Consider the following 13,643-nt stretch of genomic DNA (forward strand, 5'->3'; position numbering starts at 1 on the left):
AAAACTACATCACAAAGAATCAGAAAGAATAGGAAGCAAAGGATAGCTATTCAAATGCCAGATCTTAGATGTTAACAAGACAGGAATGTCCAGAGATAGAAAAGTGAGACTACTGCAGACTAGCTTAAATATATCAACTTTGGAGTTTTACTTTTCTGTGTTGACTGAAGAGTTAAAATTTTAAGGAAATGACAAAACATATTTCAAATGCATACTTCAGGCAAGAAATTTACTGCCAGTAATGTTAACCGAATACAGAGCAGAATGAACATATAACTAGGTAAGAGGTTGTGTCTGAATACTATTTTCTGGATATATTGCAATAATGAGAAGCAAGCAGAGAGATAGAGAAAGTAATAAATTCCATAATGAAACAAATTCTGGAGATATACTGTTATAATGTAGTGTTTAGTATTACACAGCAAAATTTTCCAGGGCTAAAGCTGCTTTTTACTTCTAAAATTTTATTAGCATTATAAAAATGTATTATAAATTTATTTTATTTTTTTTAATAATTTAAAAAGCAGAAAAAATAAGCAACAGTACGCAAGTTTGAAAATGCAGATCCTAAATATAATTTGCTTAGGAATGATAAAAAAAAATGTATATAAAATAAATAAATAAACAGCAGCTACTCTAACTTCTATTCCTCAAGGAAGTAGACAGTTGGTCTTCATCTTTTATCATGGAAAAGAAAATTATCAATAAACCAAGCAAGGTATGTAATAAAAATTTTATGCTGCCTACATATAAAAACTTATTTTATTATTAGGCTTCACTTTTTAAAACCACTTCAGGTCTCCAGTAAATGGGACAGAAGTCTCATGATGAAATTCATCTCCCACCTACTGACACACAACTATGCCAATGGCAAGATTCATATATGCAACCAGATGGATGGAGAGTAGGCATGATAATCATTCAGCCAATGAGGCCAGATGATTTTGTATTCTTGTCAAAAAATGGTAAAGATCCAAAATGAATAAAATAATTTCTTTCTACGTGTTTTGGTTAAGAAAATCACGTTTATACAATTAATTGCAGTATGGAAAAGATTTTCAATCACAAGCTTATGCTTATTTTTAGATAAAATATCTATGTGCTTATATATATAAAATATTCTTTCCATGTCACATGATCAATAAAATTAATATTAGACTGAGTTCTAATTTACATCTGGTCACTTGAAGGAGGCATCTCTAGCAAAACTGCAAGCAAAACACATCTGTTCTTCAGATGAAAAGACCTAAGTTTGATCACTATTGAGAGCATGAAGAACTTTCATAAGACTTTGTAGATGAAGGTGAATTAGCTATTCTAATAAAAGAGTGGGTGGTACTTCTGCTGAATTGTATGTTAAATAGCAATTTGCAATTAATGTTGAACTATTAATATTGTCATTTAATTTTGAGAGTAAAAACTGCAAACTTAAATTAATAAATAACACATCAAATAAAATAACATCTCTATGAAAAACTCACAGGCGATTGCTTCCAGGTTCACTGGGCAGAAGGAAACAGCAACGTGTAACAAATGCCATATATAATCAACAAAACCGCTCACATGGCACTTGCTACATGCTGGTATATAACCAATCTCTAATGGGACACATAGCAATGCAATTTATGGAGATTCAACGGAACAATAGGTTGGATTGGGTTTAGTTTGTTTGGGATTTACTGGCACAAGGACAGCAAAAGTCATACTGCACCAATACAAAGGTTGAAACAGCACACAAAGGAAATAGGTAAGAGGCAAATAAATAAATAGCATCTTACGTGCAAGAAAACTAGTATTTAATGCAGTACCTAAACAGGTATAAAAACAGTGTTTAGGTATAGAAATGTTAAGGAGGTAACCTGCACAAAGAAAAACTGCATAATGGTATGCAAGAATAATGTGGTAGTAGTGTATTTGGTGGCATCTTTACAACGTTGTAATTATTATCATCATTTTTTTTAGGGAGTTATGGCCTGTTCCAGTTTCATTCCATCTTTTCCTTGGTTAACCCTGACTTCTTACCTCCAAATGAATGGTATTGGAGTATTTTTTTGGGTAGTCTTGAACTGTCAATTCTTTTAATATGTTCAATCCGTTTCTTTCAGTATTCATATACTTTGTTCTATGAGTCTATTTTTAGTTCTTTACATATTTCTGTGATTCATCTATGAGAGTATAGCCTGATGTCCTTTGCAGGAATTTCATTTCTCCAGTTTCTATTCTTTTTTCTTCTGCAGTTTTTATGGTCAATAATTCACTTCTGTACAGTCTTGCCAAAGCTTTATGAATTATTATTCTTGTATACTTTTGAACACAGATAGGTTTGAAAATATTACTGATCATTCCCGTTATCTTTAGAAAGTTTGAAATTTTGATATCAACATCAGCTTCTTTTGTATATGATACAGTACATCCAAGATATCTGAATAAGTTAATCTGTTCCAAAATTTTATTTTCAATCACTATTTTACTTCTGACTGGAGATGATCCTTTAAAAGCAATGATTTCTGTTTTGTTTGTTGATATTTGCATTCTAAATTTTTCAGCAATTATGTTTAAGGAGTAAAAGTAAGGGGGAGACCTAAACAACGATGGCTGGACTGCTTGTGACGGAACCTCCAAGACCTTGGGCTAAAGGAGAAAATGGCCTTGGACAGAACTGAGTGGAGGAGGTTGATCTGCTGCAGTGACCCTACTTGAGTAGGAATGAAGCTGAAGAAGAAGAATTTAAGAAGTATATTGATCTTTGGAGTTCATCAGCACATCTGGTCTTCTGCAAAGAAAAGGGTATTAAGCACAGTTCATCGATCCAGTTTAAATGCTGGTTTTATATTTTTCTTCCATTTCTTTATTATTTCATCTATATAGATATTAAATAAGAGTGGTGACATTGGGCATCCTTGATGGACTCCCTCTGTTTAAGACTCTGTCAAAGGCTTTCTGGTAATCTACAAATGCTATGTGTATTTCTATGTCGAATTTGCAATGTTTTACCATTAAGATTTTTAATGTAAAAACTGGGTGTCAATGCATGATCATCTGTTTCAGAAGATATTTTGTTCTTCACAAAGTTTATCTTCTAAATGTGATTAAGTTTTGAAGTTAATATTCGTGCAAATAATTTACAACCAGTATTTAAGCAACTTATTCCTCCGAGTCTATACTTTCACAGTTGCACTTATTGCCTTTTTTTTATATATTAGAATGATAATTGCCTTATTCCACCTTTTTGGGACTTTTCCTTGCTGCCAGACATTGTTAAATAATTTTAAAAGTCGCTTGATGAATAGGATGCCTGCATATTTAATAAGATCTATATTTATGCCATCTACCCCAGGGGATTTTTCTGGTTTGCTTTGATGGATTTCTTGTAATGTTATTTCTTCCACTGTATAGTTAGTATTTAGCAATATATCAGTTTTAGATTCATTATCATCTTGCCATAAGTTTTGGAAGAAGTCTAGCCAAGTTTTCTCTTTGATTATTTCAAGTTTCACTTTTTTTTTTTTAAACCTCTTTATACATATTTCTTAGAATTTTCTATGCATTTCACCTCTTCATTATAAGATCTCTTTCCAATTTTGCTATTGCTCTTTTGTATTTATAATTAATTTCTGCTTCTAGTGATTTTGTGTTTATCCATTGTTTATGTGCTTATTTCTTGTCTTTGATTATTGCTTCAATTTTTTCTTATTCCCTTTCTCCTCTTCTATTTATTTTTTGTTTGAAGGCATTCTGTTGCTGCATTTATTAATATATTTTTTAAACTATTCCATTCTATCTCTATATCATCATTTTATTTTATTTGCTCTAGTTTTCATTCATTCTTTGCACATAAAGGTAGTTAATACTTTTATTCATCCAAGAGTTGAACTTTAAAAGATTCCTGGAGATTTATCTTGGCATTGATTTGGTTAATTTGCTAATTTTAAACCGTCTTGGGGCTATTCTTAAGAGATAATGATCAGATTCTATTTCTGCACTTCTAAATATCTGGCTATCTAGTATCATATTAGCTGTTTTCCTATTAGCTATTATATAGTCTATTATACTTTTTAAGTTTCTTGTTTCCCAAGTGAATTTAAGACAAATCAATAATAAGAGAAATCCCCAGGAATCATTTAGAGTTCAAACTCTTAGATAACAAAAGTATTAACTATACCTTTATTTGCAAATGTTGTCTAACTTGATATCTACAGCTTGTAGGGATGTTCACAAACCAAAATGAGGCATGGCAGACTGATTACTATTGTATCAATTTCCCCACATGTGAGGAAATACATCTAGTATAAATATAAAAATATGAGTTAAAACCTGGTAGTTATTCATGGTAAACATATTATTAATCTATTTGTTACAGCTTGTTATGTGAAGTTTTGTTGAAAGTGTTTTCTCTCTCCAGTGCTAATCATTATACAGAAGATTTAAAAAATGCTTGGCAAAATTGCATAATTGCAATGCTGAAATCAACATTCACATATAAAAATATAAGGATGTCATTTTGCCTCTTTACAAGGCCTTGATAAGACTTCACTTGGACTATTGTGTGCAGGTCTAGTCTCCTGGTTTCCATCATGATTCTGATATAGTGGAGAGAGTGCAAAGGAGAGTGTTAAAAATGATCAGGATTATGGAATACTGATTATGATTACAGATTGAGAATTCGTAGACTGCAGACACTAGCAAACAGGAGTGATATGATCGAGATTTAGAAACTTCTGAAAGGATCATACAGAATTTCAGTAGATGGAATTTTTCAATTTATGGAGGGTGGGGAAAGGACAAGAGGGCATCCTTGGAAGCTGAGAATGAATGCCGCTAAGAAAAGGGTGAGGGCTAGATTTTTCTTTCACAGTGTGGTGTGTGATTAGAATAGATTGCCACTGGATGTTGTGAGTGCAAGCAGTGTGAATGAATTCAAGAATAAGTATGACAGCTGGTGCATGGAGTATGTGACCTCCTTTGATGAGCCTCTGACTCCCTGGAGGTCTCTCTCTCTCTTAATAATAACAATAAAATTCATAAAAATCCAAGCTGTAGCTCAAATATGTTGACATTTGTTATCTGATATTTCTCAGACACTATAGGCTCTTCTTGTCTGAAATTAACGAATTCATAATGAATTCAAACTTGAGTTACAAAATAATATGCTAACTTTCTTTAGATACCTAAGTCACAATGATCTCCCTCACTTACTCAGTTTATACCTTTCTCTACAACTAGCCATGGTTTCAGATAGTACAGTATCAAATATTATGAAAATCTGTCCACAAACCTGAGTAAAAATTTCTAAACATCTGAAGGGGTTGGCCAAATGGATAACATTTCTGCTTTCCACCTGTAGGTCATGAGTTAGATTCCTACTCAAATGATATTTCTGGAAGCCAGATTGTTCTGAAAAAAGGATTATTTCCCTCTCATAACTATATAAGTTGAGAATTAACCATTTACCCCAGAATCTTGCATAACCAGCTAGTCAGAGCAATTGGAATGTAGGAATATGAGGATTTTGAACCCATCCAAAATTCCCATATTGGCCCAGGAAAGACATTTATAATTGCCTTTTGCTAAGTATCTGGAAATATGTGCTCACAGAAAATTCTGTTGTAAAGTTGATCCATGTACAATGATGACAGAGGTTTTACCATCTTGTGATAGATATTATCTGGTTCAACAGCAGTTCGACAGCACTTAGCAAATGCAGCTTTTAATTTCTTCTTTAGTTAATGGTATGTTGTATTCTTTGGTGCATTCGAAGAAAAGAGAATTTATTGCCTCATGAATCCTTTATGTCCACCTCTCAATTATGGATGCTACACTTGGATGTATGCTGTTCCAAGCTACACTGGAATTAATGGAAACGAGGTTGTAGATACTGCAGTTTGGTCAGCTTGTTTCTCAAGTTTCCACCATCTGGCTGTACCCTACACTGATTTAGGCAGATCATAGACAAACTTTTATCTCAATAGCAGTCATCATGGAATAGAGAGAGATAGTAGTAATAAGCTGTATTGAATCAAGCCTGAAATTAAATTGTGGCAGCCCAGTCTATGCAAGGTCTGTAAAGAGAAAGTTGTTCTTGCTTAGCTTTCCATAGGTGTCATCTTTCACATTGATGACATGCCTGTGTGTGTGTTTTGTGGTATCAGATTATCTGCCAGTCATATTTTAATTGACTGCCCCAATTTCGTCAATGAGCACAATCTATTTTAGCCATATTCATAATCTGTCTGAGCTCTGTACACACAGGCAGATTTTATCAGATTTACAAAGTGGCTCATTTGTTTTTAAATTTTTACAGAAAAATCAGCATTTTTCCATATATAGACTATTAACATTATTTTCATTTATGCAATTTTGATTTTATACATAGATTTTTAATACCTAGTTGATTAGATCTGTGTTTTATGAAACTTTTTTAGACTTGTTTTACTGTTTTTCAATACTTTTCTTATTCTATTCTTTACTGCTGAGTTTTTCCTGCACTCTCATTACCATCAGTGGGATCAAATGCCATGCTGATGTGTTTGCCATGTGGGCATCTGTAAAAGGGGGGGGGGGAATCCTTGTAGTATGACCTTACTGAAGCAGGGGGCCAATGTAAGTGGCCCCTGCCCTTGGATGGCCCATCGGAACCAGTTGGCTAGTGGGATTGCCTACAAGGATCACCAGTGATACAGTAAGTGTCATTTCCCATGGTCCAAGACTTGAAGTGGTGTCAGTATGGTCCTGTTAATCCACTCCTGAGTGCAGTCATTCCTTGCCAGAGTGTAGGGCTCTATGGTGAGTGGGAGCTCTGGCATTGAACCAACTTCCTTTTGATACTAAGTAATTTTTTTATCCTCATATTTATCAGGAATCCTCAAATTCCCCAATTAAGTACAGAAACTAACTGCACACAATGGAAAACCAAAACAAGAAACAGAAAATAACAGAAACAACAACAAATATTCAACAGGTGAACATCCACTAAAAATATCGCCTTTCTTCATCCAGATGGGCTTGGATGAGTTGCCAGATCTCTAAAGTCTGTTCTTATTGTGTCTTGGTTGCTGCTTCCACAAAAGAGTGTGGAAGTAGCAACCCCAAACATGATCAGAACAACTTTTTAGGGGAAAAAAATACTAACTAATAATCATGGTTAACTCTACTAGAAAACTGACCTTTTATCAAGGCAAATTCTCATACATAGGAATGGGCACCTGGTTCTAACCAGGAATACATCCTTACATTCAATACACTGAAACCTCAACATCAGTGAGAGCAAGGTACCTGAAATGCCCCTTTAGGCTCTATATCCTGAACCCACAAATGTCAGAAGTAGGGCCATTCATTGTGATTGATATGTTGCAGCACAGCCATCTTTGTTTGTTGTGTCAGTGAAGAGCATGATAACAAAAACTGCAGATGAAAAACCCTCAAATGTCCTAATTGTGAGGGAGGTCACCCATTGTACTCCTGAGCATGCCAAATGCAGAAGGATGAAAAGGAGATTCAAAAATTAAATCAAAACCTATACAGAAAGTGTCAGCAGGAATATTAACCCAGATGACTGTGCTGCCTCTTACAATAACAACATCTGTGAATGATACGATATCCTCACCATCTCTTTAGAGCAAATCAAAGAAGAAAAAAAATTGACATGGACTTACTCCTCATGACACACTGAAAATGAATCCACTACATGAGAATCCATTATTCAAAATAGTAATGGAATGCACCTCAGAAAATTAAGGATAAGGAAAGGAAGAAATGATGAACACTGGTCTCACACAATTTCTCCAAAATGGGGAAAAAAAACACAATGACAATGAAATCAAGACCTCATAACATCGTAAGCCAGATAGCTCCACCAAAACATTGATAACAGCAATGTTTTGATGTTATCAATAATATCAGGTATATCTCCTGCAGACAATCTGCAAGATTGTCTGCAGGAGATATACCTGAAGCCAGTCAAGATCCCACTGAGAAACGTAAAGATACAGAGCAGTCTCTGCCTTTGAGGGAAACCATACCTCCTTCCAACAAGTCCCAATCAACACAAACATAGAAATAGTTGCAATCTGACTCTCATTTAGATGTCTTATCAGAGTATGCTGCATTCTTATCTCCTGGTGCAAATATCTCACAAATATTAGATGACAAATATGTCAACATATTTGCGCTACAGCTTGGATTTTTATGAATTTTGCCCAGCAATTTTTAAATCTTTCACATAATGATTAGCAATGGGAAACATTCACTCTCATTGATTTAACTGTCAGTTCACTGTCATCTGTCTTGCTAAGTGCAAGAGTGGTGATAATTTGTATGGGTATGATCATTCCTTATGATACTCACTTTTCTGCATGGGTAGCCATGTACTACTACATCACAGATATCACAGTGGAAAATAGAGCAAGCTGGCTGACTGACTCACCTTCTCCTCCTTAATAAAATTTGATTCTGTGACAGTATGCAAGCTGCCACGGTTGTAAATGTTTTAACATTTAGGGGTTTCTACTTTCCCAAAATCATGATGGATGATTGTACAGCAGCACAGGAAGCTCAGATCAAAGCTTGGCATATCTTCTACAGATATCTGACAACAACAAACCTCATTGCTTTCAAACATATTTGCACCCATGCAGGAATATTCATCATCAGAACCAAAAGAAATCCTGGATCCAATACCAAAGAAGTCACAGATAAAATCCAGAAAAGGACAGGTTCAAGGATCAAAAGTTGGTGGGTGGAATACCCATCAACTTTTGATCCTTGAACACAATAGATACGCAATTACTGATTGTAGTTGCCAATGCTCTCAGGGAGGTTTTCCAAATGATCAGCAATCTTCTTTTGGGAATTTGGAATATTGAAAAACCTACACAACTTTGGTTTTCTCAGAAGGAACCTCCCTATTTTTGTCAAGAAGATTCATTTGTTGAAATGAATCTTCCAGGTCCATGTGCGAATCACTCTTCCTGATCCTATACCTAACAGGAGTGGGTTTCACAACATGCTTTTTGCATTCAAGGTTGAATTATTAATCATAATTTAATCAAAACTAATCATTATTTCTCTACTGATATCTATTTCTTCATGAAGGTATTGGTCTCTGATAATTTTTTTTTACATATATTTTTCTTTCCAAATTTTGCAAGGATCGGTTCCAGTTTTTCCATACAATTTATCTTTCATTTCCTGTTTTGCAGCTTCTATGGGTGAATTAATAGAAATTATCTTGAACCATTTTACTTGTATTCATAGTATTTATCCTTTCATTAAAAGCTTAAAATTCAATCACAGACGACTATAATTTTTCCCAAATATTGAAACTTGTGCCAAGTTCATGTTCATCTGAGTTGTTTCACCATAAAGTTGCAAAAGGTTGTCTCTCTCTCCAAATTACCTTCCTATAACCATCTCATTTCTTGTACTACTGTTGTATCCATTTCATGTCTATTATATTTCATAGACATGTTCCCGAAATTCCATGAAATTCATGCTGTGATTCTATTTAGAATTCATTATTCTAAGGCTTGGGTTGGGACAAGTCTGTCCAATGAAGATTACTTGATATCTGTTTTGTGACTAGTAAGTTTTTTACGAGATGGGGTTGTCAGCCCCCATGCCTAACCTAACCCAGAGGACTGGATGATCTCTCTTCATCTGACTCCCTCCCTTTTAACGTCTGATTTGGGAAGCTGTGCTGCTAGCTCAGAGAATCATCGGGATATGCATTCCTCGCATCACATCAAGATGAAGATACAGGGGAAAGTAGTGTGTAAAATGTACATTCCAAATCCCAATACACTTAAAATAGACCTACCTCATGCTATGAACAGGAATGCCAAATGATTGAATGAATAATATCAGCTGTTGTGGGTCCAGGTCCTTTAATGCTATGCAAAAAAAGTAAACATTAATCTTTCTATTGTTAATATATTTTTTTTTTTTTCAAAAAAGATTAACAATATTTGAGAAAAGCATAAAAGTAAATATTCCAACATTTTAGAGAGAGATAATCCAATAATGACTAACTGATAATGGAACAGAGCAACAAGAATGACAATAACAGTTTGCATGCTACTCATTCTGATTTTGCTTCTATTTAAACATATTGTAACAATATTGCCAGCCTGGTTGGCCGAGTGGTTAGTTTATCCGCTCTCCAGTCAAAAGGCTGCGGGTTCGAATCCCGCCGTGGGCATGGATGTTTGTGATTGTCTGTGGAAATACTAGTGGTGGTTGGCAGTAGATGGCGTTGGTGTAGTCGTAGTCAGTTGTAGGATTGAGTGGTGGAGACAGAGCTGTAGAGCAGGTGCCCTCCCTTGATGAGTTTTTGGACTCCCTGGAGGTGTCAAATAATAATAATAATAACTGATGGTGGTATTCGCTGTGGCCAAGAAAGATATTCCACTACAGCTAATCAGGATTATGTGTTAAGTATAACATTAATTTTCTTGAGTTCCAGGAATTAACTTCTTATAAAAGTTATACCAGAAGTAAAAAATACTATGGTCACTAAAATTCCCTCCCTCCCACCAATTATAAATGACTTAAGACATATGTATGATTTGCATAATTCTGATTGCCACAACAAAAATTAAACTTCTGAACACTACTGTGCAAACTGTAGATACATCTATGCTTGTCTGTAAAACAACAGAGACAGATTAAGCATATTTTCTCCCTATTAAGGAATAAATACCCTAAGTGATTCACCGCAGAAAGTTTTTAAACAGTTAAGTCACACTATCTTAGAACTTCAACTAGACTACATAATTGAAAAAAAAAAAAAAAAAAAAATATATATATATATATATATGTTACATATTCTTGTTTACACGATCTAGACCTGAAGAAAAGATACTTTGGCCACCCAAATAAATTCTTTCCAGTAATAAATGACTGAGGACATAGCTATGATTTATGTAATGCTGCAGATTTTCATATCCATTACAAAAAAAATAATTTTTGAATATTACTTTGCAAACCCGTAATATGTCCAGTTGCTTGAAAAAAAAAGTAGGTAATCCCCCCCCCCCCTTTCTCATTAAGGTATATAATAAATACAACAAGTACTTTACTATATTTGGCTCATACAAAGCAGACTTTGTACAAGCCAAATGCATCGAGCATATCTCATCAGAAATTTAGCCCATCAGCCTTTGCCAAGGTTGATGGGCTAAACTTTTACTCTATGTTTCCACTTTTCTTGCAATCTCAACCTGAAATAACAGGTTGAGAGTTAGAGAGAGAGAGATTCCATACAAGCTTCTGATATTTTAGTGAGCTATAGCTATACATTGTTTCTCAGTCCAATAACATATCCATGGCTGACACTATTTGCTTTCTATATGATTTCCTTCCAAATGCAAAGATGTTCCTATCCCATAGGATCTATTTCAGCTGTTAAAATAAGATCTACATAAACAGATTGATGAAAAAGCCATGGAGATCTCTCTAGCCTTGGCTAATTATTTAAACAATCTAGAGATACTTCATTTTTAAACATCCTGGATCATATTTCTTGGTTTGCTGCATACATGATATCTTTGTCATTTTGTTTCATTCTGAAAATGAACTTTCCTACATTGAATCAACAACCTACAAACTATTTCACTATGAAAAAAGCAGAGTTCTGAGAGCATGCTTTTCTTGGACATCATACTCACCCACAGGGCCTCTGATACTCTGTTGGACAGTGCATATTGGACACCTACTGCTACTAGAAGATATACATAACAAAGTTTTGCTCATCAGAGCTTCCAAAAAATTGGAGTTGTCAAAGTGTCAAAGGATGAAATTTGTTCTGAGGAGAATGGATAAAGATTATTGGTTTGATGTCTGCATGGTTAGTATTGTGGCTGTGCACTTCACAACCATATGCCTGGAAGGAGTGTCCTAGGTTCGATTCCCGTCGATGACGTGCGGAACTGAAAGATCTTCCTCAGCCATAGCCAAGTTAGTCAGTCTTGGGCGTGGACAGTAAGGTTTTTTCTCCATTTTATCCTGGGGTTTTCATCCTGCAAAGCAGGCAAACTGGCCTTGAGACCTCAACACTACAGGACATAGGATACACTGGTGCATAGGGCTGACCACTTTATCCTGTGAATGGTTTGAGGTCCGATGATTTATTAAACCCTCGACACCGAAAGGTAAAAGAGGGTAAAAGGAAGATGAGATGATGAGATTAGATGACATTTGTTTTTCTTCATCCATACAATAAGAGTTTTTCACTCTCAAAACTTTGATGGAATCAAATGGCCATATCTCTCATCACATTCAATAGTTAATTGACTCATATATTTACCCATGCTCAAGGATACTGCAACAGAATGTATGGTTTCTATCCCATATATTTCTTGGCATTTCCAAATCTATAGGTAGAATTATCAAGAAGTTTCCCTTCGTGTTCACATATTTTTCTATCAACAAAAACAAAATTTCTAATTTCTTGCTAACTACAAAAGACAAACTTTTGCCTCTGTCTCGAGCCAGGGTTTATTAGGTTCCTTGCAAATGTAACTAACAGAAAGGCCATTCTGTGGACAAGAGGATTAGCTAACATCAACACATGCACTGATTATCTTAAATTTAAAAACACAGTAAGTATCCTTTAGAATGAAACTTGCCTCATCCACAGAAGCAGTTTTAAAAAATGAACATCTTTTCAAGGAAAGTTTCTGAAGCCTTGTTACCCTCATTCTACAGCAGACCACCTCACTAATGTTACTCACCATTGGATACAGACCATGGAAAGGTTTGGAAAAACCCACGAAGTCACTTTCATTATTGCAAAGGCACCTGATTGTGTCTGGCATCGAGGCCTCCAAAAATAAACTACCACATTATAGTCTTCCTACTGCACTGTGTATCCGCATGGTTAGCCTAGTGTCTTTGCGCTTCGCAACCATATGACTGGGGAAGGAGTGTCCCAGGTTCGATTCCCGTCGAAGACGTGAGGAATTTGAGGATCTTCCTCAGTCATAGCCAAGTTAGCCAGTCTTGGGTGCAGGCAGTAGGGTTTTTTCCACCAGTTTATCTGCCGTTTTTCATCCTGCAAGCAGGCAAACCAGCCAAGTGAACACACACGGATCTACAGCCATAAATACTTAACCCCCCCCCATGAGGGGAGTCAACTTGTCCCAATAGGGATGGGGGAGAAAAAGGGAGGAAACTCCATACGAATAAATAAATAAAAACTGCACTGTGTGATTGAATTGCCAGCTTCCTTCCTGGTCGTTCATTGTGTGTCATGGTGGATGGCTTCCTCTTATCAGATTTCTCTATAAATGCTGGAGTATTCCAGGATTCTGTACTCTCATCCATGTTCTTCTTTTATTATATCAATCGTCTTCCTCTTTCTAACTTCAAATCCTATTCAGTTTTGTTGATATGGTACTCTTCATTCCTCATCTTCATTCGAGAAACCATGTAGTGCTAAAAAAAATTGAAGCTCAAAATTTTCAAAACCAATAACTTTAACACTGATCTCCTCAAAATTCTCAAATGTAAGCGAAGATAGCTTACTGAATTTTTGCATTTTTGAAAATTATGGAGACAACTACCGTGTTTGAATAAAAACTTTAGTTTAATATAACTAAAATCTACATTCGACGTTTCGACCTTTATTGAGGTCTCATCAGTGGGAG

The 13,643-nt window shown here is 35.2% G+C and overlaps 1 protein-coding gene across 4 annotated transcripts in view; it reads right to left on the reverse strand.

Moving 5' to 3' along the window:
- The window catches only part of IntS1 (integrator complex subunit 1), a 664,867-nt gene that overhangs the window by 271,107 nt on the left and 380,117 nt on the right, over window positions 1–13,643 (reverse strand). For all 4 annotated transcript variants that reach the window (XM_090410538.1, XM_090410537.1, XM_090410536.1 and 1 more), the window contains exon 30: window positions 9,815–9,887. In XM_090410538.1, the coding sequence (XP_090266664.1) occupies window positions 9,815–9,887 (73 nt within the window). The remainder of the gene's footprint in view (window positions 1–9,814; window positions 9,888–13,643) is intronic.

Source organism: Typopeltis vanoorti, chromosome 20 (genome assembly GCF_054136105.1).
Source record: "Typopeltis vanoorti isolate ZY-2024b chromosome 20, IOZ_Tvanoo_1.0, whole genome shotgun sequence".
Lineage (NCBI taxonomy): Eukaryota > Metazoa > Arthropoda > Arachnida > Uropygi > Thelyphonidae > Typopeltis > Typopeltis vanoorti.